A 24,762-nucleotide genomic window follows, 5' to 3' on the forward strand; every position below is an offset into this window, starting at 1 on the left:
AACTCCTCACCCAGGAGGTGAACTGTTTTATCTTTCTTTCTGTCTTTGTTTGGCCTTTAGATACACTGAGTGCTGGGTCACTTCTAAAATTTAAGGTAATAAATGCACGGCTGTTACGGGTTAACAACCAAAATTCTGTGCTTTTTAATATTTTTGGCTGTTACTGGATAACTGTCTAATAGCTTTTATACTTGCCGATATCTGTGTGATCTTTGTAATGTATGCAAGGTGTCACTGTTGTAAAACAACTAATTAAGGAATGCTGGCCTTCCTTCTTTTAACTTAAATCTGAATTTTCTATTGACAATATTAAATAAAAAGAATCTTTAAAACAAAAAAGTGCATTTTTTGTATTTATCCTATGTAGATGATATTATGTAGGTTTAATAAAACTCAATGACTCAGATTAGCACCTAATTTATTTTCTTCAGTTTAACCCCCATATAAGTTACAGCCAAAACACTGGCCTAGAAAAAATGGTTTGCTAGCACAGAGCCAAATCTTTTAATTTCCAACATCCCTTTATATACAAAAACAGGTAAACAGTGGAGAGATTACTTCTAGGGGTGACGGAGGAAAATACAAACGTTTGTACGGTATTTGCATGTACAAATTCTTATATGAATTTTAGAACATTTTTGTCATTAAATACATGTAAACCAGTTTGTTTAAATATTCAAATATGTTTCCTAGTACTTTTATTTACGCAACTGAAAGAACATTTTTAAAAAAATCTTGAGGCAAGAATATATCTTTTTTTTTATATTTGTACATCTATATGCTTATAGAACCGCCATGCCTTTAAGTTGCATTTTTGCAGCATAGACCCTAGCTGGGTTCCTGGTCCCACTTCATATGTCTCTGGAAACTCAACCCCTTGTACTCTTTCATAAACTGCATGCATTGCCTGTTCCCATTTCACAGGGGAAACAAGCTGCTTCAGTAGCAATCGCTTAATGTGTCCACTGTACATATACTTCTTTGCATCAACATTGGAATAGACTGATATGTTTGGTTTCTGTATGTCCAGTTTCTTTAAGACACTGGTCAAGGACTCAACTGCAGGTTCCATCAAAGCAGTGTGAAATGCACCACTGACAGGTAGCCTCTTGGTCCGCCGGAAGTTAAACTTACGTGAATTCTTCTGTAAAAATTCCAAAGCCTGAAGAAAAATAATGGTTTTGTTACAAACAGTCAACAAGGGCAATTTTCACTAAATGCAAATTAACAGACAATGTTTTACATTAGAATATTTTATATTTTAGAATAGAATATTTTATATCTGAAAGGACATTAATCAAATTGATGGTGTGTCTCAAAAGATACAGAAAACAAAACCTGTATATCTGTATAAGATAAATACTTTCAATAGCAGTAAAATTGAGTACCTGTAAATGTCCTGCAATAACTCTCCCATCTGGGAAGAGGTAGTTGGCCACAACACACACAGGGTTTTCAACTCCCAGTGTTTTGCAGTGGTTTCGTGCTTCCAAACAAGCATAGTTGTATTTAGACTCTGGTCGTCCGACCACTGACAACATTCCACTTGGAACAACATCTGATGCATTCTGCATGGCCTCTGCACGCACTTTCACTGCATATAATGCTGGAATGAAATGCAAAAGATGAATTAATAATAGAAACCCACTATTCACTTTCACATGGCATTGATACAGGTACTGCATGACTTCAATGAATGATATAGGCCTAATCACGTTTCAGATAAACTGGGTTAAAACATACAATACTGACATATGAACCTTACACTTCAACACAAGCTTAAATAAACTGTTTTAAAACTGAACAACGGACTGCTGTGTTTGATCAACAAGATATATATTAAGATTTATATTGGAAGGTGTACCAACTGCACATATATCTAAAACACATCAATATAAAATCCCTTTTGGATGGATGTATTACATGTATGTTACAGACAGTTTCAAAATCTTTGAGAATACTGATTTTGTGGTGCCATTGTTGTGCAGTTCCTATGCAATACTACCCTCTGCAAAATCCAATGCTCCTGCAAACACCAGCGCTGCAAACTCTCCCACACTGAAACCAGCAGCAGCAACACACTTCTCAATGGCCTGGAAAAACAAACAACCACTTAGGATTAAAACCTAAAAAAATGAAATTTATGACAAACTATGTAGTAGATAACAATAACCTGTATAAATTACAATTATCAATTAAGTACACTAAACAAAGTACAGTTTGATCAGCTAACTTACTTCTGGGGCTTCATGATTTAACCTTTCCACCGCAGCCAATGAAGTGACGAATACTGCAGGTTGGCAGTGGACAGTTTTACTGAGTTCTTCTTCGGGTCCATTCAGGCACAGCGATAACAAATCATAACCAAGTATTTTCTCAGCCACACTGAACATTTGTTTGACATTCCCGTATTTCTCAAGCCCTTTGCCCATCCCCACAAACTGACTACCCTGCCCCGGGAAGAGAAGCACAGAGCACTCGCTAGGTTTTCTTTTCTCACGTCGGGGTTCCGATGAGTCGCTTTCTAGTTCAGGATTTACAGACTGTCTCGTGTTGTTAGTCTTGCTATACTGTAAAACTTTAGACAATGCAAGTCCCCTGGTACAAGTCAAACCCTTCCCACCAGCAGCCTTTCTTGTTTTCCACAAAATATTAACATAGCGACTCATCGTGTCTGCAGAGTCTTCAGATTATAATGTTTTATTTTAAAACAAACAAAAAAAATAGTATATTGAATATTATTACTTTTAAAATATGCTGTAAACATACGTGACCGCTGCCGTTCTGAACCTAACATAAAATAAGCACAGTTAATACGTTAATTTCAAAGTACCTGTTGTTCAACACACACACACTTTAGTGTAACCTAAGTAATTGGCTATACAGGTTTGAAATACTACACAATAGTAAAATTATATTTTCTACGCGACAATTTGAACACGACTCCACGGGACAATCATAGGACGCCGCCATATTGGTTGTGTTACGCATGCTCTGTCTGATAAGGGGTGGTGTGTTGCATTTAAAGTGATAAGCGCAAGTAAAATAAAAAGGTAACAATGTTTATTTTTTTATTTTTTTTATATAACAAGACGTTTTGGTTAAATTAAATACATAATATTGTAAAAACAAAACAAAAACAAAAACAAAAAAACACATAAAACGTTTTCACAATGTTGTATATATTTTTAGATATAAGTAAAAACGTGTGAGACATTCATACAGATAATAATAGTTTCATCCCATGATGTTTAATAAAATCAAAATAAATACAGCACTGGAATGGGGAACGCTTCAATTTACCCAATAATGTTCGTTAAAACCGGAAACATCTTACGTTACATCTTAATTACTGAACTTTCCATATATATATATATACACTACCGGTCAAAGGTTTTAGAACACCTCAATTTTTCCAGTTTTTATTGAAATTTACACAGTTTAATGTCTCAATGTACTCTGAAATTAAAGCATAGAACAAATAAACAATTGGAGATAAAAAAGAAATCATGGAATCATTTTGTTTAACAAAATTTAATCTAAATTTTTGACTCATCAAAGCAGTCACCTTTTGCAGATATAACAGCCGAACACACTCGTGGCATTCTTTCTACAATGGAAATCAAATATTGTTCGGAAAGTTCTTCCCAACACTGCAACACAGTTCCCACAAATGTGTTGCACTTGTAGGTTGCTTTGCTTTCACCCTTCTGTCCAGTTCATCCCAAACCAGCTCGATGGGGTTTAAGTCTGGAGACTGTGCTGGCCATTCCATGATTTGAAGCCTATCGTCTTGTTCTTTTCTTCTGAGGTAGTTCTGACATAGCCTGGAGGTATGTTTTGGGTCATTATCTTGCTGTAGGATGAACCCCTGACCAACTAGGCGTATACCAGAGGGTATTGCATGGTGCTGCAAAATGCTGTGGTAGCAGTTTTGGTTCAGGGTGCCACTCACTCTGTGCAAGTCGCCGACTCTGGATCCAGCAAAAGAGCCCCAGACCATCACGCTTCCTCCTCCATGTTTGACAGTTGGTGTCACACACCGAGGAACCATCCTTTCGCCTACTCGACAGCGTACAAAAACCCTGCGTGATGAACCGAAGATTTCAAATTTTGATTCATCGGTCCATAAGACCTTCTTCCAGTCTTCAGTAGTCCACTGGCGGTGCTTCATGGCCCAGGCAAGCCTCTTTTTCTTATTTTGCCATCTTAGCAATGGCTTTCTTACTGCCACTCGACCTGTCAAACCTGCAGCTCGAAGTCTTCTCTTCACAGTTGAAACTGAGACTTGCTTACTTCGACCAGTGTTAAGCTGTGCTTGAAGCTGTTGTCCTGTGAGCCGCCTATCACGCAAGCTGTTGACTCTCAGAAACTTGTCTTCTGATTCTGTTGTGGCTTTGGGTCTGCCAGACCTCTTCCTGTCAGAGTTTCCTCCAGTTTCCAAGTGCCTTTTGATGGTGTAGGAAACTGTACTCGCTGATACCTTGGCTTTCTTTGCAATTTCTCTAAAGGAAAGACCTACACTTTTAAGGGTTATAATGGTCTGTCTGTCTTCCTTTGTTAATTGCCTTTTTCTCGCCATTATGAGAGCAATATACTACTTCCTGCAGTACAATACTGTCCAAATAATGCTTAAGAGGGTGTAGTAACACAGTCTGTTCCAACACTGCTTTTATACAGACAGAGGGTTTGTAAGTAATCAACAAAAGTTGGGACACCTGTAGGAATTGTTAGCATCAACTTTCAAGGCTTAATTTACTTCCATTGCTGCAGAACAGCTATAAGTTGTTAACCCATTACTTGTTCCCTGAAAAAGGTCTTTTTGTATAACTCTGAAATGTACATTATTTTTCAGTTTTTGGTAACCTAAACTTTTTTTTTAACCTCTGGCAGTTTACCGCTTACCTTTGTACCATTTCAGGTTATTCACTGGACTTGAACTGCTTAAATTTCAATAAAAACTGGAAAAATGGGGGTATTCTAAAATTTTTGACCGGTAGTGTATGTGTATATGTATATATATATATATATATATATATATATATATATATATATATAATTTTCCCAATTGTCACAAAACTTGCTAAGAATCTTTTTTAACAGTAGTATTATGTGTCATGACCTAGGGGTATTGGCGGTTTGTCTGACTGCCCGACTATCTGTATGTAATTGTAGAGTTTTTCATACAAAAGTTTACATACCCCAATGGAAATTTATAATTTCTAGAAATTTCTCGAAAGCAAATAATTATAGGAATCTTTTATAGCAAAAGTTTTGCTTTTGTGGATGAGGAAAAAAAAGTTACAAGATATTGATGTTTACAATGATTTATTTCTGCAATGTTTTTGCAAAACTATTTCAAAAGTATTCATAGCTAGTTGCGGCACCTTTAGCAATAATAACCTAATTTAAACAATTAGGATATTTGTCAATGAGCTTTTGGCATGATTCTTTAGTGATTTTTACTTCAACGCAAAATTGTTCCAGTTCATTCAAATTCCAAGGACTTCTCTTGTGCACAGCCTTGTTCAACTCATACCAAAGATTCTCAATCGGATTTAGATCGGGCTTTGACTAGGCCAGAACCTTGATTTTATTCTTCTTTAACTATTCTGAAGTAGATTTTGGTGTGTGCTTTGGATTGTTGTTGTGTTGGAATGTCCAGTTGTGCTTTAAACCTAGTTTTGTAGCGGAGGGTTTCAGATGATTGGCCAACAACTTTTGGTATGCTATGGAATCAATTATACCATGTATTGGAACTACATTTCCTGTGCCATTAGAGGAAAAACAGCCCCATAGAAGGATATTACCACCTCCATGCTTGACAGAAGGTATGGTGTTCTTTTCTTTGTATGCCTCACCACACTTTCCCCAAACGAAATGACTTGACCAAATAGTTTGATTTTTGTTTCATCACTCCACAAAACCTTTTACCAGAACTCATATCCATCATTCAAATGCCGTTTTGCAAACTTTAAGCGATTTTCCTTGTGATGTCTTCCTAAGAGTGGCTTTTTCCTTGGCCTGAGACCATTGAGACCTTCACCATGCAATACTCGACCTATGGTTGAAATGGAAACCCCAGTCCCACTTGCAGCCAATTCACTTTGAATATCTTTGGCAGTCAATCTCGGATTGTTATTAACCTTCCTCACAATTCTTCTACTTATTCTTGGTGAAAGAACCTTCTTTCTTCCAGACCGAGGAAGCGTTGTGACAGTACCATGAATCTTGTCTTCTTGATAATAGAAACAATAGTTGAAATTTGAATACTTAAATGCTTGTAAATAATTTTGAATGATGAAATGCACACTGGAATGTAGGTAATTCAAATTGATAAGCAAAAATACCAATTCAGGTTCAAGCGCTTTAAACATGTTAACGTAATTAAAATAAACTTTGTGACAATATGTTAGTTCAAATAAACAAATTGTGTACTATATATATATATATATATATATATATATATATATATATATATATATATATATATATATATATACACACACAGTATAAAAAACAAGCCAACAGGGCAGCTCATTTTATTTATTAAAAAAACAGAAACAACATTACCAAATACATCAGTCCATGTAAACCGTTTACCAAATGCCACAGTAACTTTCCATGCTAAAAATAAATCAATAAAAAGTGTCTGTCTTATTTTTTAAACCAGCAGAAGCTGTGATTCTGCTGGTTCTGCTCTTATCAATAGGCCAGAGGGAAGAAATAGATTGCATTTCATTTTGAGAGAGGAGGGGGAACTTAGACAAAAATGAGGGCAATGACTGATAAGCAAATACACCTTTGATAAAAGCCTTTGAAGCCAGTATTTAGAAATACAAAATACAACGCGCATTTATACCAAACACTTTGCAGCAGTGTTTATTGAATGCTTAACCATCACTAGGTAAAAGAAAATGTTCAATAAATCTGGGCAGTGAAAATATAGCTGGCCTTATATTATTGGGATGTTTTAATCCAATGTAGGAGGGATATGTAAACAAATGATATTATTGCTGACATTATTCCACTTTAATATACATTTTTAGAGTGACCCCTGTAGGTCAAATACAGTTACTGTGGCACTGGTCTTGAAGAAATCACTCTACAGATCTGCTTCTGCAGTGTCTCTTGCTATCTAGTCTTGTACACAAGTCCGAATTTCCTCCTGTCTAATGACTGGGCCTGTTGGTTTCACATCTTGTGCTGTCAGTTTCTGTGAGAGAGACCTTCCTCAGCTGGTCCTGAACCTCCTCCTCCTCCTCTTCCTCCTCCTCAGAATACAGCCGGGACGGCCACACTGAATGGCTGTTTGGACTGTACGCTCCAGACAGCCTGCGATCAGTATTACAGAGTTGCTTCTTGACAATGAACTCGTTGCTAGTGAACGCCCCTCTTTGGTGGACTGGCACCTCTGTGTTCAATGCAGGCTGACCTAAAAGCAAGAAGAAAAGGCAGGAGTGTGTATTGTTGTACTGTGCACATTATTATTACTTATTTCTTAGCAGACACCCTTATCCAGGGCAACTTACAATTGTTACAAGATACCACATTATTTTTTACATACAATTACCCATTTATACAGTTGGGTTTTTACTGGAGCAATCTAGGTAAAGTACCTTGCTCATTGATTGAACCCACAACCCTCTGGTCAAGAGTCTAGAGCCCTAACCACTACTCCACACTACTTACATAGTTATTATTATCATTATCAAATATTTGGTGTTATTTATTACCAAACTGAAATCATTTTAATATTTAATCCTATTCTTGAACAGTAATGTTCACATTTTTGACATTGTGGTTAGGATATAATGCATTGCACAACAGTAATCAACTCGCAACACTAAGATTATTGGGAAACTACAGTCAGCATGGGAATAAGGGGTTGTGATTATTATTATTATTATTATTATTATTATTATTATTATTATTATTATTATTATTATTATTATAGCACAGTATGCAAATTCTGCATGTAAACAACCCCACCTATTTTGCCTAAACAAAAAAAATTCAAAAGCCGTTTCCTGTGACAGCATTCATGTCTATAATTAACATTGGCCCCTATTTATCAAAGCTGTTAACTCCATGGTGCAATTAAAAAAACAAACAAGACACTATTAGCTAACAAAATCATTTCAACGTGTTCACAGTGCTGTGTTTAAACACAGTGTACCTTGTCCCACAGGACCTCCTGGAGAGATGGGCTTCATTATACGGTTCAGCTGCACGTTCCAGTGTTTCACATGGCAGCTGGCTCTGCACAACTTCTTCTTTGCTTCCTGCAGACAGACAAAAAGAAGGAGTTAAAAAACTGATTGATCTAGCTACCCAGCATGTAGCCATATGTCACCATCTCCAATCAGTAAGCTCAGTAGCTCAGCCACTGACTATGTAATCTTGGGTAAGTCACCCACTAAGCACGTGGTCGGATTTCAAGCAGTGGCTATAAACTGTTTGGGGCCCCCAGTGCCTCACTTAATAAAAAGCATGTGGTTTGAATCCCTCTCGTGCCCATCTTGGCTGGCGACCCACAGGAAGCACTGCACTGGTCTTAGTTAGGGTGGTAAAATTCAGGTAAGTGCCCAACGAATCCAAATGGAGACATGCCAGCCTCAGTGCTTACCTCAACGGGTGAAAAAAGGATAAAATGGATTGGATGAAGAAGGAACAGAGGTCGCCTGCTTGGTAAGTGGGTTGCAGTGAAAAGGCTACATTCAAATTGGGCAAAAAATAAATAAATAAATAAAACAGGGCTAATTTTTTTTTTTTTAAATACTAAAGCTAACATAAAGGTAATGGTTTTCAAATTGTTAAACTACATCTTTAAGGCAGGTATATGTACTGTAGTATTAATTTCAGTTTGTCTGTCGGGAGTGGTGAATACAATGTGAATAGAAAAGGCTACTGCACAGCTGCTTAAACAAAGGACAGTTAATCCACACTGGCTCAGTTCAAACCCCAAGATAAACTAACAAGCTCCACAGCATGTTCTACTGCTTTTATAAATATACACAACTATATCATATTGGCTGCTAAATGGAGGGAATGTTGTCTAATTGGATAGGAAAGTGGTATAAGATGTATTTTTGTTGTATATATTTGACAAATAATTCAGTACTGGGAAATCCCTGTGGTGGTGTCTTTGTTACACAAGATTTAGTATTTTGTGGCCCCAAATCATTGTGTTTATTGTTCTTCTGGTGTTGTGTCTAATTGTACAAAAGAAGCAATAAACTGAAAAATAACTTAATTGAACTCCGCCACTCGTTCCCATTGCCATCTCTGCCCCTCACACTCATTTGCAGTTGCAGTCATGTACCTCCAGGAACTGGTTGCTCTTCTGCCTGGACTCCTGCAGCTTCTCCAGCTCTTGGCTGGCCACCTTTAAGGCCTGGGCCTTCTCTGTCATGTCCTGCAGTATCTCATGCTTCTCCCGCTGGGTCTGCTGTAACAGAGCCTCCTGCTCCTCCTTCAGACATCTCAGTTGCTTCAGCTTTTCTTCCTCCTCCTCCAGCAAACTGTAGTAAAGGGAAGGAGTAAACAGGTGCCACAGTGCAGAGCTTGACACACTGAAGGCACTACACAGCATGATTGTGTCAATCGGTGCGCTGTGAACCCACCTGGCCTGGTTGACTGTGGCCAGCTCCTCCACCACTCTCGCCTGGATCTCTGCCTCCAGCGCTTTCTCCAAGGCCTGCTGGGTTAATTCCAGCTCCCGGATTCGCAGTCGCTGCTTCTCTGATTCAGCCTCCTTCTGAGCAATCTCTGTTGCCATGTTAGCTCGTGCCTTCATGGTCCAGAAGCAGAAAAACAATAGGGAACAAATACATTTCCATTAGTTATTCCCACTCTATTACACTTAAAGATTTTCTTGCCACAGTTAAATCGCCCTGCTTTGTATCATTCTTTTGTTATTGCCATTTATTATGTACAGTATCAATTGTATTGTGCTGTACCATGTTGCACCATAACCTGGAAGTTAAAACTTTAAACCAAATTCCCTTTTTACCTTGAGGTGTCAGTGATGTATATGTTTGCATTATATGTTTGTAGCGCTGTAGATAATTAATATTAGAAACTTTCTGTCTTTTGAAGGTAGCTTCCAGCTTATACGTACATATACAGTATAACATCGCAAAAATAATTTGAAGGGCCCCAGCTCATTAAAAAAATAATATTGAAAGAAAATATAGCAAACAGAGGAAAACATCACATAGACAAAATTAGGTGTGGCAGTTGCCAGTTTTGAAATTGCTAACATGATGGAAGTTTGTTTGTATTGCCTAGACTTGAGTTAAGTAAAACCACAGAGTAATATTAACTAATATTAACTGTGTTTGTGTGTGTGTGTGTGTGTGTGTTGCTGGATCTTTGTCTTGACATAATTGAGAAGGCAAGCAGTTGTTTTCAGAAATTATTAAAATGCCAGTAAATGCACTGCATCCTGCAAGTTGTTTGAAATAAAAATCCATGGAAAATAGGAATGTAAGCTCTGGTGCTCGGAGTATATAAAACCTGTTCGCTTCAGGCCTCTGACTTGTTTTTGAGAGGCCTTCCCGCTGCCTCACCTTCTCTGCCTCTCTGAGCTGCCTCTCCAGGGCTCGCTGCATGTGCTGCTGCTTCTCCCACTCCCTCTCCTCCTCCTCTTTTTGGAGAGCCTCAGCCTCCAGCTGCTCCTGGAAAAAAGACACACCACTTGTTTTATTGAAGAGTTAATTTGAATATTTTTTAACCTTTCCTTTACCTATTAAGGGATTTGCAATCAATTTTAGTCACCAGTTTGTTTTTCAAGTTTGAAGCAAGCACAGCAAATTTTTGTGAAATTGGCCCTTTGAGTTTTGATCACTTTTTCCCTCTTGTTGTGTCTTAATGCACCACTGGCAACTCTATGTGATGCTGTGCTCCAAGCTGACACCCAATAATTCTAATTTAATGCAAGACTTTAAATGATTTTGAGACGCTGTGCGGGTGCAAGTTCGTCAAAACACTCCATTACCAACATTCCAAGACATAATTTTTCCAGAACAGTGTTTTTTCCTCACATGAACCTGCACTCTTGCTCTCACCCTCTCCTGGATCTGCCTCTCCTTCTCCTCCTGCAGGCCCTGGAGTGTCTGCTGCTCCTCTTTCTGCTTCGAGCTCTGCTCTCTGTTCTCCCGCCGGCGCAGCTTCAGCTCCTTGTGTAGAGACCTCTTGCCCTCGGCTAGGAGACGAATGGCTGTTTGGATCGCTGTGGGCAGGGAGCAGGGGGGAAAAAAACTGTCACTTGCAAACGGAGGGATCATTTCGGCCGAGTCAGCATTTAAGGAAGTGATCCTTACCTTGCATCCACTCCAGACGGTGCTTCAGGTCGGACGCACTAATCTCGAATGTCCTGTTTGCTGTTTTTATGCAGAAAAGGCAGCGTCGGCCATCCTTATCCTGAATAGCCTGGTTAGGAGAAGATCAATTTTTTTTAGTCAGTCAGTAGATTCTCCTCATAGTCTTTTTTGGATATGAGAAACTGACAACAGCAACATTCTTTCTGGATGTTCCACTGTCATTAGCTCTCAACCAGCTATACAGAGAAATCTGCTGAAAACCCTGCTGTACAGGGCATAGCGTCCAATACTAGGGCTGCCCAACCCATGTAAGGCTCTGTGCTTTACCTCTGTAATGCATCTCTTATCCAGCAGGATCTCTCCCTTCTTCTCCTTCAGGTCCTCGCTGACGTAGTACTGGATGACTGAGGGCTTCAGCACGAACCAGCGCTCATTCCAGTTCCTGCGCACCAGCCCCTTCTTCCACATGTAGCCCTGAGGAGAGAGGAGAAACACAGTTGGGGGTACTGCTACTTCTTTGTGCTGTGGTTGACAACCATTATACAGATTTCTCATTTAATTGACTCTTTTCATGCAACATACATGCTGAAATTACATTACTGAATATGCAGTACAATTCTGGCACCCCTGGTAATACTTGATGCCAGGGTGATAGCCTACCTTCTTCAGCACATCATGGTACATTTCCTGGAAGACTTCATCCACAGCCAGGCTCACTGCCCCTGTGCTCTCACTTTTGAGGAGCCTCCCAGAGCCCATTAGTTCCAGGAACGTCCAGACCGTCATTCCATCCAGTAGCGTTGGGTCCTGGCAGTAACAGTCATCCAGACCATTCTGCTCCCACTCCAAGCTCATGGCTGAAGCGATCTTCTTCAGCAAGTACTCAACCTGCGGAGCACAGTGAGAGACACACATCACTGAGGCAGGGTGCAGTGACTCTAGTACTCAAATATGATTTCACTTCAGATCTGATAGGAATAACTGATTTACTTTAGAACCTGGGTTGAATTGGTTCTATTAAATTAACCAAATTAACTTCCATAAGATGGCACTGGTTACTCACACCTGCTAACACCTCTGCAGCAAGTCCTAGTTACAGTTCAGTGATTTTTCAAAGTTATTGTATTGTCTTCTTTATTATGTTTGCAAATATTCACAGTAGTTCTTATTTTAATAATTCTTATTGCTGAAGAACTGTTCTCAAGATGGCACTGGCTCTTACTTCTATAAAGACACAGTGGCTGAGCTAGCCTGAGTTACATCTTGTATGTCTATGGCAGGCAACAAGAACAGGAGTGCAGCGCCCAAACTCAGTTCAAAGCACCTTAACACACACACACAAAAAAAACACCACACACACACACACACACACACACACACACACACACACAATATTTTAGGAATTGCAATACAAACCAGCATTGGAAACATCATAAATGGGGCAGTAAACTCAAAACTGAAAATATAAACTGAAAATATAATTTAAAAATTAGATAACATACTCTATGGAATACATATGTACTGTATAACCAGAAAACTCTTGTTTGAAGTTTGCTGTCAACAGATAGAGGTGTATTGAATACACTTTGATAATACAGTTTTTTTTTCCATAAAAGTGTCTTGCTGGACTATACTTGACCACATGGCAGTTTGGATAACATATTTACCAAATGTTTCATTCAAGCATTCAAGTTATTGTATTGTCTTCTTTATTATGTTTGCAAATATTCACAGTAGTTCTTATTTTAATAATTCTTATTGCTGAAGAACTGTTCTCAAGATGGCACTGGCTCTTACTTCTATAAAGACACAGTGGCTGAGCTAGCCTGAGTTACATCTTGTATGTCTATGGCAGGCAACAAGAACAGGAGTGCAGCGCCCAAACTCAGTTCAAAGCACCTTAACACACACACACAAAAAAAACACCACACACACACACACACACACACACACACACACACACACACACACACACACACACACACACACACACACACACAATATTTTAGGAATTGCAATACAAACCAGCATTGGAAACATCATAAATGGGGCAGTAAACTCAAAACTGAAAATATAAACTGAAAATATAATTTAAAAATTAGATAACATACTCTATGGAATACATATGTACTGTATAACCAGAAAACTCTTGTTTGAAGTTTGCTGTCAACAGATAGAGGTGTATTGAATACACTTTGATAATACAGTTTTTTTTTCCATAAAAGTGTCTTGCTGGACTATACTTGACCACATGGCAGTTTGGATAACATATTTACCAAATGTTTCATTCAAGCTTTTAAAGCATACTATTTTTGAATATATAAAAAAGTACTATCAATATTATGGTACTTATTCACAAAGCTTTAAACTGACAGGTTATTAAAATACTTTGGTAAATGTATCCATTAAACTGTTCAAGACAGTTTCTTCATAAATATAAACATATTTTTAACTAATTAAGTTAGACATTAAAGTTAAAGCTTTGTGTATGGGGCCTTTACTATGTGAAATCTTTAAAAAGCTATTTTGCTCACAGCAGCCTGCATGTTTTTGTAGCAACCAGAGATGATATCTTCTGTCAGTGACTTAAACAGGAAACCATCATTGCTGAACAGGAAGTCAGAGGAAGCAAGAGCGAATGAAGCCTCTCTGCCCACGTTATGGCGAGAAAGTCTTCTCTCTGACAGTGTGTAACTTGAGGGGGTTAAAGCTGCTGTCTTAGTAACGAGAAACCCTGCAGTCTCAGGAAATACTCTGCTATGTGCAATTTGCTTAAGTTCTTACAGGTATGTGGGTGATTCACTACTGAATTTCTCTAACCTCAATTCCCTGTTTACTGCTCACAGTTAGTATAACTACAGATATGAGATATGGATCATTCTCTGCTATAGGGGTACAAATATTAGCTGCTCAATGTTATAAAGTCCAAACATACTGTAATCTAAATGTTTCTAAGTGTAGTTTTCTTAATAAACATCTATATGACCATTACTTTGGACAAACATTTAGTCACTGTTTTGGTACCCCAATAGCAAAGAAATTCATACCAGTATGGCACATGATCCATAGATTTCTCTAGTGCTAGCATGTAGAATGCTGTGGGAGGCGGAACAAAATTTGGCACACAGTTTTCATTGGCTTATACTTACAAAAGCAAGTGACAACACTGGTTAAGTAAATCTCAATGCAAGTGTCTCTTACCTTTGGGTTAAGACCCAGATAAATGCTCTAAACTACTTATGTTAGCCTTGCTCCAGGACTTTTATCAGGGCTTAAATGCACAACCTCCCAATTCAAATATTCATATGATGTAAATAAACAAAACAGAAAGGATTGGTATAATGTAGAACAGTTCTGTTTATTTCAATTCTTACCTCTTCAGGTATCATGACAAGGGGATATCTGTCTTCTGATAACATGTTAAAAAGACACCACAGTTTAAAAGCATCTTTCCGGGAGCACAGGCCAGCCTCCATGCCTGGCTTGTAGTTCTTCTTAGCTGTCATCATCCAGCACAGGTCATCGAATGTCTCTTTATCGAAGGTCCCATCATTTGCCTGAACAGGAGAAGATTCTTTGTCACACAAACAATTAATCTCTAAAACTGACATACAAATTCCCATTTGGACACATGGATCAGTTTTACACCAAAAAGCTGCAATCAGCACATTTTTATGAAAGGAAAATAAAACTGTTAATGTTACAAGATAATAAATCTCCCTGTTACTTATTTAGTAGCATTCACAGATTTATTTTACAGTCATAAACAATGGTGCAAATTAAACATTTCAGTGTAAATACATTGATAATTCTGACACAAGGTCATATGTCTTCATGGAGGTAATCAGATATAATAATGATGCTAGAATATGGTTGAGGTTCTAGTTACTATAGTGGTATAGGAAAGATCACTTCACAGGTCCTGTTGTGACAGAGCAGAGGCTTTGCACACTGAGAAATTTGTGTTGTGTGGCTGTCTTTGTACAACCACACAAGGTAAATGGGTAATTGTTATTGTTTTATGTCAAAGTTGATGAAAGATCTATGTAAACTCCTGAAAATAAAACGGTGCCCTGTCACACCGTATTTAACATTTGCATTATTATTCTAGTAAGATCAGAAACCTTTACATTTTCTGACAGTTACTTAGCGTTGAGAGATACAGTTACAATGTCATTTTTATTTTTTTGCTGTTACTGCACATTTTCTTAAATCTGGCAGCATGCAACATTACTTTCAACAGTAAACCACAAAAACCACCTCGCCTTCATTCTCACTGCACAGACAAACACATTTTGTGCATGCCCCCACACACCTATAGACCCATATTCATACTATATTAAAATCCTCGACAGAAATTAGGAGCTTTAACCCTGAACCTTACAGTAGGCAATGTGAACCTAAGTTAAACAACATGATTTGGCCACAGGTTGAAATGATAATCCCATTTTATTATTAACCCTTGTTCCCGCTGATGGAAAATTCTTAATACTGCAGATGCAGAAGTGTACAATTCCCACTCACCTTCGCCAGGATGTATTTGTTGAGATAGGGCATGTATCCCTGGTTGGAGACTGGCCCATCGTCATTATCCTGGAAGTGTTCCTCCAGCGCCACAGGATCGTGGGGGATATGCAGGGCTGTGTACAGATTGTGGGATAACACCTGGGGGATAAAGGTAAACATGCCTGTCACAAACAAAGGAGCCATCATGCCAGTCATAAACCACAACTTGAATGCTTTGGTTTTGATACATTAAAGTACAGCCCACATGTTTTTTTTCTTTTATTGGTCTACAGTTGTTGCTGAGGAAAACATCTACGGCCTTGCTTTCTTTCAGTTCCCATCTGAAAAATAAAGAGTATAGTGTAGACCTGTAGTGGAGACGATTTTATCCCGACTGTTTCTAGTCCATCTGGAATTCAATACTGGTTGTCATTATCAATTTTTGTATGGCACTTGTAGCACAAGAAAAAAGCTAATTGTATGAGCCATTTATTACAGTGGATTTGACCACCCCCTTATTGTACTTCAATAGGGATTCCAAGTTGGTCCATCCCACCAACTTAGTACATCATAAAGGTTTACAGTAAACCTCAGCACAGCTCAGACAACAACTTCCACTGAATGAAACTGACACTGGCCTGTTTATATAATTTTGAAATATTAAAAAAGATCATCTGTGCATGTTAAAAAAAGTCTTTCTTTTAAACATGACATATATCCAACACAATATAGTCTTGACCAATATTGTTTTACTTTCATCTCACTCAGATATTCAGCTGTTCACTGAATAATTACATCCTGTGTCCTGTGTTATTGTGATAATTGTTATAACTTTAGGGCAGGTGTAACTTGAAAAATAATGTTTCCCTTGCTAGTATACACAGTTTAATGTGGGAGAAGTCAAGTACTGTCTGCAGTCAAGAACAACACTGAGGCTTACAACGCAATGGTCCCAATTTTCTCCTGTGGGTAAATTGACCATGAAATACAGTACATTTGATTTGCCCATATGGGAAAATCTAGGCCTATTTGTTCTAGTTTGGTCATAATAGCATTTGTCTACCACAACCAACAGGCTACAACATGGCACCAGGCAAGTCTAATCAATTAAAGAAAGGAAGAGAATGTAAAAGATTTCCAGCCCTCCCTTTCACAAAGTATCCTCAAAGTGCTGTCTGTAAATGCCACTTCATTCATGTATTAAGTTATTTGAACCTTTGAAATATTTGAGCAATAGAACTTTGTGCCTTGCAAACATCGAAGCAGGAACAAGAATTATTTAAAAAAAAAAAGAAACATTAAAATGCTATTTTCAGTTATTTACTCTTTAATAAAACCACGTATACACTATCCCCGGAATGACTAACCAAATAATCGACAGTGATGAAAAAACACTGACACCCCCTGCATAACCAGCGATGATATCATGGTCAGAAATATGTGAGAGGGTATCAACATAAAATAGGTGCTCTCCAAATGGCAAAAAGTAAAAACACTTCATAAAGAACAGCATTTAGCTGTAAGTAGCTGTCAGCAAACCACATTCCACACACTAAACTTATGCCTGTATTTTATATATTGTATCACTTTAACACAGGCTTAATAGTTCACTGTTGTTGCATAATCACATTGCCAGTATGGAATCATGTTTAATTATATTAAGTAAACAGGATGCTCAGTAATATGTATATTTATATAGTAGAAGCTACCATGAAAAAGCGAGCAGCTTGTTGGAATCTGGTAAACGAAGATGAGGCTGGGTTTTCTACCTCCACTTAATATGTTTTGTTGAAAACATCCATTTACTTAAGTTCAATATCCTAGTTTAAGGGGCAAGCAATATAGACTACAGGTCATAGTTCTACCTCCATAGCTGAGATGGAAAGGTATACTTTAGTCTAAAGAGGTTCAATGCTTGCAGACATCAGTTTGTACAGGGTACCTCGAAGGCAGTGGACTATAAATAGATCCTGCTATTTCTAAGCCTAGTCATTTTGGTAGCGTTTTGAGATAAGAACATAAGAACATAAGAACGTTTACAAACGAGAGGAGGCCATTCGGCCCATCTTGCTCGTTTGGTTGTTAGTAGCTTATTGATCCCAGAATCTCATCAAGCAGCTTCTTGAAGGATCCCAAGTTGTCAGCTTCAACAACATTACTGGGGAGTTGGTTCCAGACCCTCACAATTCTCTGTGTAAAAAAGTGCCTCCTAATTTTGTGTTCTGAATGCCCCTTTATCTGATCTCCATTTGTGACCTTGTTTCTTTTTTCAGGTCAAAAAAGTCCCCTGTGTCGACATTGTCTATATCTTTTATGATTTTGAATGCTTGAATCAGATCACCGCGTAGTCTTCTTTGTTCAAGACTGAATAGATTCAATTCTTTTAGCCTCTTTTAGTCTGCATAAGACATGCCTTTTAAACCCGGGATAATTCTGGTTGCTTTTCTTTGCACTCTTTCTAAAGCAGCAATATCCTTTTTGTAACGAGGTGACCAGAACTGAACACAATATTCTAGGTGAGGTCTTACTGATGCATTGTAAAGTTTTAACATTACTTTCCTTGATTTAAATTCAAAACTTTTCACTATATATCCGAGCATCTTGTTGGCCTTTTTTATAGCTTCCCCACATTGTCTAGATGAAGATATTTCTGAGTCAACATAAACTCCTAGGTCTTTTTCATAGATTCCTTCTTCAATTTCAGTATCTCCCATATGATATTTATAATGCACATTTTTATTGCCTGTGTGCAGTACCTTACCGACAAATACCGACAAATCAGCACAGGTTTTTCATTTTTTTGGTCGGCCAGTTTATAAAACTGCAGTAACACACGTGCAAATAGAGATGGTCCAGCTTCCAAGACCATCAGTTTATTGCAGTATGAGTACATGCTGCTGTACTGCAGACAAGCCTATACCACTCATACTGGAAGCTGGCAGTAATACAGTACATGACATGAAGCATGCTACAAAATTGATTATTGGGTTGTATTTAGGACATGTACTGCGTCTTTGCCCAATCTAACCCTTTATATAATGTGACCCTAGGGAACAGCTCAATGAATGACAACACCCAAGTGTGCATTCTGTAAATATTATTTATCTGATTGACAAACAGCTAATAATCTCTGTTTATACATTTAACTAGAACACAGTGCTCCAAGAACATCCATGAGAAACTGATAACAAGTTTTAGGGTTAGATTGGGAGTCTGTGCTGTTTGTATATGAAGGGGCATCGTTAGTAACAAGTTACAAAAAAAATCCAGAAAGAAATAACTGATCTAGAAAGATCAGAATTATTGCTGTTAAATCTATTTGTGATAAAAACTAGTAGAAAGCTACTTTGGAACCTATGAATTTTCTTGTTTCTGATGTCTTCTCTATTTGGAACACTTTTGATATTGGTCCACAGCAGCTGCTTCACAAATCTGGTCATTTAAATAGAAATTTGTTGTATATACAGTATTAATGCACACGAATGCACACCTCACGGCAAACCATTGCTGTTCTGATTTACTTTACTCCAACATATTCTTTTTCATATTCAGGATTTTCATCATTTTATTAAAAAAATGTTGTTCTGGCCATTCTGCCTGCTACATCCAGCCAATGTGGACAGCGTTTTGTTATGCATAGATATTATGAGTCTCTGTTGGAGAGATGTGAGATAATCTCAAGTTCCAACCTGTTTTTAAATCCCTGTTTTAAGGTAATTTCATCACCTACTGATTACAATTCAAGGACAAAATAAAACTGACTGCTAAGAAACTACTACAGTATTTAGTTTTGTTGAAAAGCTTGTTATTGAATTCACAAGTAACAGCAGCATGAATTCTGACTGTGATAAGAAGCATTTCATGGATAATCTTTTAAAGGGCCACTTCAACGTCCATTGCTGAGGAAGCATATTGCATTTGACCAATGCCAGTGTCAGGAGATTTCTGGATAATAAACTGCTGGTACCAGTGAACACAGTGCAGCCTTCAACAGAAAGCATGTGATATGGAGGTTTTTTTTTTTTTTTTTTTTGGTAATGGCATCAATTTTCTATTAATAACACTGTGTAACAATTTTTTTTTTTTTTTTTTTTTGGTTCCTGGGTAGTAAGTGTTATTTCCTAATTGCTTATGCCTCAAAAGTATAGAAAATGGCTATTATTCCCCACAAACTTTGCTTTTGTGACCAGGACAGTGATATTTTGAAATTTACCTATTTTCCAGAACATTCCAGATAGAATCAGTGCTGGGTAAACTTGGAGTAACTTCTAGAACTTTCTAGAACTTTCCAGTAATATAAATAGTAGTATAAATACAGGGGCCTTAAGCCCACCAGTTCAGTTTATTTCCAGCTGCCTAAGTGGATACATATCTGCATTTTTCTGAGATGGCATCAAGAGGCTGCAATGGTGGCATTCCTGATGGGTCTCCAAGGCGGTTTTACCAAGTTTCCCTGCTATCTTTGCCTTTGGGACAGCAGGGACACCAAGGCGCACTACCACAGGCGGGACTGGCCACAGCGGACCGAGTTCTCTGTGGGGAGGAACAACGTCAAGTGGGAGCCACTGGTGGACCCCCGGAAGGTGTTGATGCCACCACTGCACATCAAATTGGGCCTTATGAAACAATTTGTCAGAGCTCTAGATAAGGAGTCGGCAGCCTTCAAGTACCTTCAAGACTTCTTCCCTAAGCTGTCTGAGGCAAAGGTCAAAGCCGGTGTCTTCGTCGGACCACAGATAAAGAAGATCCTGGAGTGCTATGAATTCCCCAAGAAGCTCACTAGTAAGGAGAAAGTGGCTTGGAACAGCTTTGTCGCAGTGGTTCGGGGCTTCCTGGGCAATCACAAGGCCGAAAACTATGTGGAGCTGGTTGAGACTCTGGTGAAGAACTACGGCACAATGGGCTGTAGGATGTCCCTCAAAGTCCATATCCTTGATGCTCATCTTGATAAATTCAAGGAGAACATGGGAGCGTACTCGGAGGAGCAAGACGAGCGCTTCCACCAGGATATACTGGACTTTGAACGCCGCTACCAAGGACAGTATAACGAGAACATGAGGGGAGACTACATTTGGGGGCTGATTCGTGAAAGTGATTTACAGTATAATCGTAAATCTCGAAAAACTACTCACTTCTAAATCTTTTGTAGTCATTTTTGTATTACTTTAGTATAAATACATGTTAATTTGGATTCATATGTTGTTTTTTTCTGACTTTATGTGAACGAAAAGACACAAATTCGCCTGTTTTCTCATTGGAAATAGGTAAATTCCAAAATATCACTGTCTGGTCACAAAATCAAAGTTTGTGGGGAATAATAGCCATTTTCTATACTTTTGAGGCATAAGCAATTAGGAATTAACACTTACTACCCAGGAACAAAAATTGTGTTACATAGTGTAATCATAATCCCCATATACAGAACACAGTTCTAGAACACTGTGTAGGTCTCCTCAAAACATAATAAAGTTACATAAATAAAACTGGGTTATAGTTTTAAGAAATGGCTGCAAATTTACATTATTATTTATTTCTTAGCAGGCACCCTTATCCAGGGCGACTTACAATTGTTACAAGATATCACATTATTTTTACATACAATTACATTTCTTTTTTTACACGTTATTTTTACATACAATTACCCATTTATACAGTTGAGTTTTTACTGGAGCAATCTAGGTAAAGTACCTTGCTCAAGGGTACAGCAGCAGTGCCCCCCACCTGGGATTGACCCCACGACCCTCCGGTCAAGAGTCCAGAGCCCTAACCACTGCTCCACACTGCTGCTCTACATGCATTTCATTGGAATGTTATTTCTGTGGTTATTCTATTATTGCAACAAAGTTATCCAGAATTAAAGTGACACTGTAACCATTATTTTACTGTAGGTTTCATTTTCTACAGCCGATGTCAACATTGCTAGTTCACTGTTATTTTACAGCATACCAGTACTGTAGGTTTCATTTTCTACAGCCTCTGTAAACATTGCTAGTTCACTGTTATTTTACAGCATACCAGTACTGTAGGTTTCATTTTCTACAGCCTCTGTAAACATTGCTAGTTCATTGTTATTTTACAGCATACCAGTACTGTAGGTTTCATTTTCTACAGTCTCTGTCAACATTGCTAGTTCACTGTTATTTTACAGCATACCAGTACTGTAGGTTTCATTTTCTACAGCCGATATCAACATTGCTAGTTCACTATAGGAGCCACTCAGATGTGAAAGCTTTAACCTTTGGTGGGGAGTCACACCTCACACACACAGGCCTTTTCTGACAAAGCAAATTACATTCAGACAGTGAAGAAGTAAACAGAACAAACCGAGCAGAACAGGAGAGGTGTGAATGCATACATGACAGGATGTGCACTTCTACGATTTGTAGTCAAGGGGGGGTTCTAGCCGGAACTGCCTCTCAAGGGGAAGTCTGCAAATGTCAAGCGTGACCAATAAGAGTGAAGGATTATTCACAGACTTTTCTACAAATTCACAAACAAAAAGGGTTCAGTCGCATTACTGTTTTTACAACCCTCAGTGCAAATACATGGCTCTTATTGTTTTTGCACCCCACATGCAGAAAAGTGGTACCCCTGAAAACCCAAGAGTTTATACAGCACTACCGTACCCTTATGCTACTGCAGATAGTGATGGCTACTTAAAGTGACAGTGACTAGGAAGTTTTGCCACTCTGGTAAATGGCTTGCTATGTATTGGAGACCAGGATGGGCAATAACAAAATGTACTGGGCTGTAATCAGTATTATTTTATTTTATTTGGAAAAGGAGAGCTTGCGATTTCAATAAAGGCAAACCCTTAATAAATGTTGTCAAACACTCTCTTTCACCAAAAGCCTGTACTTGTTAAAACTTGTTCTTGTGAAGCCAAGTGTGAATAAAATAAAGCCTGTATTTAGAACTTTACATGCTACACCATTTCACAGCCACAATCTTTAGAAAATAACTCCTTTGTATGGTTTATTATACCTAAGTCAAGACTTTTCCAGAGTGGTGTAAGAATCCCTAGTGCTTTAAAACAAAACAATTCCTTTATAACATAACATGTCTGCAAATTATTCTAACGTTCACCAGCTTCAAAGTCCAAAAGTTAATCCTGTTACATTTACTATTTAATAGTAAGACGTCACTGCTCACGTTCTACATTTTATTTTTTTTATCTGTGTAACATCAACCTAGAAGCCGATTTCCCAAATATAACTTCTTATTCCTACTTAGTACAAAATAAACTGAGCACGCGTTCACCAATCTGTTACATGGGTTGTGTTTCTGACCAAACAATATTTATTGTAACCCAGTAGTATATTAAATATAGACAGCCCCTTCTAAGATTAATTGTACATGCACAAACAAGAGCCTGTTGAATTCTGCTGTAATACAGTAATACACAACTGCCCAAATAACATAAATTAAGTAACTAAAATGATTGCATCCTGTTTACTGTATACTTGTTTATTGTCCCCAGTTTTTAATGTGCCTGTATTGCAATAGGACAAAAAGTCTTTGGAAATGGAAAATATAAACAATGTATTTTTCTGCATTTTTGCATCCAGGTAAAAAAAAAGGTGTCTGTAAAGTCAGGAAGTGTCTATTTAAAACAACTTCTCACTTCAAGAAACACTTTTCACAGGAGTTTGTTTTCCATACCTTTAACTGTGATTTGGACACCTTTCCATTTTTCTCCACATCCAAAGCTGTGAAGGCATACCAAATGGACTTGAGCAGTTCTGATTTGAAATCCATCCTGCCAATGTAAGCTACATACTACTACACATTCCACACTAGAGACACTGAGAAGCGAGATGACATAGATAGACAGTGAGTAGAGTTCTTGTGGCAGCCAGTGAAACAGTCAGCTGACACGGGGGTGGAGAGAGTGAGGCAAGAAAGATCACTGGAGGAAAAATAAAAAAAAATGAAAGCCCAGGTTTGACAAGTCCTTGAGGCCTCTGAAAACAAGATTTAAAAAACCTGCCACACTGCTTTACCCTGGCAAAAACATCAATCATAGAAATTGCCATATAAAACTGTTAACCTAATACAGAATAAGCTTCAAATTGAAACACCAATAATAATTTAACATTGTAAAGGAAAAAAAAAAGTGCTACAGCAAAGTGTTACAGAATAACCTGCAGAGTTTACAAACCACATTACTTGATGTTTGCAGCATCACGTTTTGTCTACATCGCAAACATTTTTTCTTTTTAACATATTGATTTGTAATGGTATATTATTTTAATTTTGTTTTTTCCACACATCATAGGTAAATCAAGTAGAAAACCAGCCTTGTTCTCAGTGATTCTGAGTTCTGTTGTTCTAATATTAAGAGGGACTCATATTCCCTTGTTGCTTGTTATTTGGTGCTGCTGTGCAATGCTGGGACTGACTGACTTTTATTTCCTCATACCAGAATGTCATGTGAGGCTGAGACCCTTGTTAACTTCAGTCTACTATAGTATAAAACATGCATGAGGAAAACCTAGCAAGACTTTAGTTAGAGGCAACTATCGACCAAAAGAAGCAGCTGGTGCTTAAAATGGTTTGCTACAGTTGTATCTTTTTCACACATTATTTTTACATACATAAAATGACAAGCATAGTGACACCCTGTTATTGTTTGCTTTTTTTTCACCTTGAGGAGATGCATAGCCATCCTTTTGAATCATTACATGACATTTACTACACAGTGTTTGAAATATGGCCTCTACACCTTTAAATCACACGTTTGAGTGAATGCGCATTTGCATTTGTACTCTTAGGGTCCAGTATCTGTGCTAGAGTTTGACCTTTGTGTGGGTGGGATATAAAAAGTGAGGGAGGGAGAAACGTGGGTGTGTAAACGTAAATGTAAGTGGCCTCATCCCTTTTTGCTCAGAGTACTTCCTTTATTGCTTTCTCAAAAATAAATGGCCAG

The 24,762-nt window shown here is 38.0% G+C and overlaps 2 protein-coding genes across 3 annotated transcripts; both read right to left on the reverse strand.

The window, feature by feature from the left end:
- Positions 1–401: 401 nt before the first annotated feature.
- On the reverse strand, positions 402–2,983 carry mcat (malonyl CoA:ACP acyltransferase (mitochondrial)). The gene is made up of 4 exons (XM_034033650.3): positions 2,238–2,983; positions 2,006–2,093; positions 1,389–1,606; positions 402–1,162 (listed from the first exon to the last, which is right to left on the reverse strand). Exons 1-4 carry the CDS (start codon positions 2,667–2,669, stop codon positions 761–763), a joined length of 1,140 nt encoding a protein of 379 aa, XP_033889541.3. The 5' UTR covers positions 2,670–2,983; the 3' UTR covers positions 402–760.
- A 3,542-nt stretch (positions 2,984–6,525) lies between these two features.
- On the reverse strand, positions 6,526–23,707 carry LOC117419570 (differentially expressed in FDCP 6 homolog). Of its 2 annotated transcripts, none has more exons than XM_034032441.3 (12): positions 23,496–23,707; positions 15,852–15,992; positions 14,702–14,884; positions 11,988–12,215; positions 11,655–11,801; positions 11,328–11,436; positions 11,073–11,236; positions 10,575–10,682; positions 9,627–9,793; positions 9,326–9,524; positions 8,180–8,285; positions 6,526–7,435 (listed from the first exon to the last, which is right to left on the reverse strand). In XM_034032441.3, exons 1-12 carry the CDS (start codon positions 23,589–23,591, stop codon positions 7,173–7,175), a joined length of 1,911 nt encoding a protein of 636 aa, XP_033888332.3. In that variant the 5' UTR covers positions 23,592–23,707; the 3' UTR covers positions 6,526–7,172. The 2 variants fall into 2 exon arrangements, with proteins under 2 accessions (XP_033888332.3, XP_033888333.3); XM_034032442.3 differs by lacking the exon at positions 23,496–23,707 and adding an exon at positions 22,158–22,555.
- Between the last annotated feature and the right edge of the window lie 1,055 nt (positions 23,708–24,762).

The sequence above is a fragment of the Acipenser ruthenus genome, chromosome 14 (assembly GCF_902713425.1).
Source record: "Acipenser ruthenus chromosome 14, fAciRut3.2 maternal haplotype, whole genome shotgun sequence".
Classification (NCBI taxonomy): domain Eukaryota; kingdom Metazoa; phylum Chordata; class Actinopteri; order Acipenseriformes; family Acipenseridae; genus Acipenser; species Acipenser ruthenus.

Coding starts and splice junctions, on each gene's coding strand:
- LOC117419570 (XM_034032441.3), bottom strand. CDS start 23,591: ATGGATTTCAAATCAGAACTGCTCAAGTCCATTTGGTATGCCTTCACA. Junction 11,802..11,987: donor ACCATGATGTGCTGAAGAAG/GTAGGCTATCAC, acceptor CTCTCTCCTCAG/GGCTACATGTGGAAGAAGGG. Junction 11,237..11,327: donor CCGTCTGGAGTGGATGCAAG/GTAAGGATCACT, acceptor CCCTGCCCACAG/CGATCCAAACAGCCATTCGT.
- mcat (XM_034033650.3), bottom strand. CDS start 2,669: ATGAGTCGCTATGTTAATATTTTGTGGAAAACAAGAAAGGCTGCTGGT. Junction 2,094..2,237: donor TAAATCATGAAGCCCCAGAA/GTAAGTTAGCTG, acceptor TTGTTTTTCCAG/GCCATTGAGAAGTGTGTTGC. Junction 1,163..1,388: donor TTATTGCAGGACATTTACAG/GTACTCAATTTT, acceptor ATTTTTCTTCAG/GCTTTGGAATTTTTACAGAA.